This window comes from Octodon degus, unplaced genomic scaffold (assembly GCF_000260255.1).
Source record: "Octodon degus isolate 3935 unplaced genomic scaffold, OctDeg1.0 scaffold00005, whole genome shotgun sequence".
In the NCBI taxonomy this organism is placed as follows: Eukaryota; Metazoa; Chordata; class Mammalia; order Rodentia; family Octodontidae; genus Octodon; species Octodon degus.
The window spans coordinates 23790922-23794272 of record NW_004524581.1 but is presented as its reverse complement, the minus strand read 5'-3'; the positions used below and the strand labels follow the sequence as shown (position 1 = coordinate 23794272).

Below are 3351 nucleotides of genomic sequence, written 5' to 3'. Positions count from 1 at the left end.
CCCCGTGTGAACACAACACAGCCGCATCCGCGCTCCTCTCCCTGCAGGAGTGAGGCCTCAGGACTTGCTTGCTTCTTCCTCCTGGGCTACTGTGTCCCAGATTGGCTCCTTGATGTGTTCTGGCAGCTGCTTTAATTGTGTCTGAAAGAAGAAACCAATCTATAATGCAGTGGACCCACGAGAGTGCTGTGAGCTGGACTTAGTTAGCTACCAACTCTTCCCTTTTTACAGACAGGAGGAAGTGAGGGTCAACCCACCATCATGGTGACAACCCCACTCCTGGGCCGCTCTGGGCTCTCCGGGCGTGGGGCCCAGGCTGGGGTTGCCACACACATGGGACAGGGTGGAACTCCAGGTGGTGGAGACTCAAGTCGTACCTTGGTTACTTCCATGGCGACCCCCTCGGGTAAGTTTCTCTGAATGTATTCCAAGTAGACATTCGCCGTGCATCCAGTCAGGTGTTGTAACTGAAACCCCACACATGCAAATGGTTTCCGTTATGCTTGTTAGGCAGAAATACTGCTTTTTGGTACTGGTGCTGAGATCGAAGCAAAGGCCTCCCGCGCACCACGCAAGCACTCAGCCACTGAGCCACACCCCAGCCTTTATTTTTCGAGACAGGATCTCATTAAATTGCACAGGGTACCCTTGAATTTAGAATCCCTCTGACTCAGCCTACAAAGTAGCTGAGATTATAGGCAAGCACCACTGTGTCTGGTTAAAGCAGAAATCTTTAAGGTTTTTATATTTGGTAAAGTGGCGGAGCCTGTTCTTCCCCTAGGTAATCTCACACACGATCTGAACATGTTCAGGTCTGCTGGGTGGAGCAGGTGAGAAGTGTGGCCTCCGTGCTTCTTAACAGATGCCTCCACCGCCTGAGTGCTGGCGTTCCATGGTGTGACACGGGGAACAAGCACAGCCCCATAGCAGGACTTGGGAACGCTTCACAAAGCAACTCAAGACAGCAGCAAAAGGGAGATTAGATTTCAGGGTACAGTTAGTTTGTGATTTTTGGAATGCTCCACAGCAAGATGACTGACAGACGTAGGTGGATGAAACTTTGGGTCGTTCTTTTACCCTTAAAAGTATGCTGCCAGGAGTGGTGGCACATACTTTACACAAAGATTTCATCAGTCCAAGTCATGCTCTCCTGGCCCTTGAGGACACATGAATGAATGGTAACACACGACAATGGAAGCCTAGAACTGCAAAAGAACTTCACGAGATTTGTTTTGCATTTCTAGAAGTGCACACACTCTAAGGACGGTGCTGAGTTTGCTTTTCTGTCCTGTAGCTCCCACCAACCAAGACAAGCATGACGGGAAGCCAACCGGGTCAATGTTAAAGGAAAGTCATGGGGATGCTAGCGTGAACCTGAGCATTTCAAACTGCCCGAGCAGCTGTCACAAACCCACCTCTAAACGTCTATAAAGTGTTCTCATCTCATACTGCACTCTGTGCTTCTTGAAAATATGCACCGACTTGAGGAGTGTAAACCGCTCTATTTTCCTTGGTGGCTCATATCTGAAACAAAGGGACAAACAACAACCTTAATCTGCCTGCTGCTAAGACCCAAGTTGCTGATATAAAGCACAACTCCAAAGCTTGGTAGGCCAGGCTTGCAAATTACAGGCACTAGCTACCATTTAATGACTGCATTAGTCAAGGTTATCATCTCTAGCAACAACTGCTGTCAAGCAGCTCTGGCCACAATAAACACCAAGGGAGCGACAGGAACCTCCGCCCATGGACCTAAAAACAAGCACTAGAATGTATGAGAGCACAAGTGTACACACGCATATGCACATATTATGTATGTGTTGTTTTAGAAAAATTGCACATCAACAACCAGAAAACTATAGTCTATTTCGGAAAACACTGGATGTACCGGCCAAAGAGTATCAGGCCAGGGGCTGGGTGTCTGTGGCAATGCCCAGCCATGGGGCTCACGGACACACAGATCTGTGGGCTTCTTGCACCTCCTCGGGTCAGTGCAGCTTCCAGATAAGACTGCTCTCATTTTCCCCGTGCGGGGAGTAACCAGGGCCAAACGCAGCTCTACCCAGTGTGACCGACTTCCAGGCCATTAGCAGACCAGACCGAGCCGGGACAGGAGCCAGTTTCCTGGCCGATCACATTCCAGCAGCCAGGGTGGTGTGAGGGAAGTGAGACTTACACTTTAATAGAAAGACCGAGTTCCTTAGCAGCAAGCACGGCAAAATACTCGTAACTATCCAGTACAGCCCTATCATGGGCTTTTACTACAATTGACAGGCGTTTGTACAATACATCTGGCTCATCAGAAACGGTTATCTAAAATCAAAAAGAAAAGTTCCAGCTGTGATTCCCTTCATAGTTGTGACTAGGAAATAGAGTACACTAACCTGAACTGACACACTTCAGAACTGACTACTAAATGCAGAGCAAAGCGCTGAGTGAGACCGCAGGCCCATCAGCCTTGTTGCCCGCATCCTATCATGTGTGGATGTGCAAGGTGACCCTGGACTGAGAACATCCAGTGTGGAGCCAATGGGCCTCCAAGGCAACCCACAAAGTTATCAGGGGAGCTTCCCAAGTTAATGACTGCTGAACGTGATTCACAAGGAACGATGTTGGGGCAGTTAATGAAGGCAGCCTGGTCTTAACGGAGACCTGGATTCGAATTCAATTCTCTGCTCACCCCTGGAGGATAAAAAGCAAGTCATAGGCTCTCACCATCCCCAAGCTCCTCATGGGGAGTAGGGTAATAATACCTGTCCTATAGGTCCCAGAGTCTCTGAAAAGAAAATATATGCAAACACAACATTAAAGTACTTACAAACTGTTAAACACTGTTTACAAAGTATAATATCTTTTTGATTAGGTTTTATCTCTGTGTTTTGCAGCCTTAATACACAAATTACTCACGTCTCATGAAAATGTTATGACACTGGCTCTACCTGCCACTTCTGCCTCTTCACCCTAATACCTAAAGGCCTTGGGAATAATGGGTTTGACATTTCTGACTTTCCTCCAAGAGATGAATTACCTTCATTTCATTCACTAATTAAACCTGCAAATTACATTACTAATCCAGTGATTCAGGGTTAAATTACTTTGCTCTAGAAAGAGATCTACTTACTAACCAGGAAGCTGGGTATCTACTCTCAATTACCACTGCTGGGAAAACAGAACGTACCAACAGCCTAAGCCAAAAATTGGGTTGGACCAGGGAAGAAGAACCCTAAGATGTGTTCTGACTGATCCCTAAAAAGATTTTATTTACTATTTAAATATATTTATTTATTTTTTAATTTTTATTTATGAGAGAGAGAGAGAGAGTGAGTGTGTGTGTGTGTGTGGCCAGCTCAG

At 46.8% G+C, this 3351-nt stretch overlaps 1 protein-coding gene across 2 annotated transcripts in view; it reads right to left on the bottom strand.

Annotated features, from left to right (window-relative positions):
- Mrps10 (mitochondrial ribosomal protein S10) overlaps positions 1-3351 on the bottom strand; it is an 8702-nt gene continuing 5351 nt past the window's right edge. For both annotated transcript variants that reach the window (XM_023722046.1, XM_004624141.2), the window contains exons 4-7: positions 2177-2313; positions 1416-1524; positions 378-467; positions 1-141 (exon numbers count right to left, since the gene is read on the bottom strand). In XM_023722046.1, the coding sequence (XP_023577814.1) occupies positions 58-141; positions 378-467; positions 1416-1524; positions 2177-2313 (420 nt within the window). In that variant the 3' untranslated portion in view covers positions 1-57. The remainder of the gene's footprint in view (positions 142-377; positions 468-1415; positions 1525-2176; positions 2314-3351) is intronic.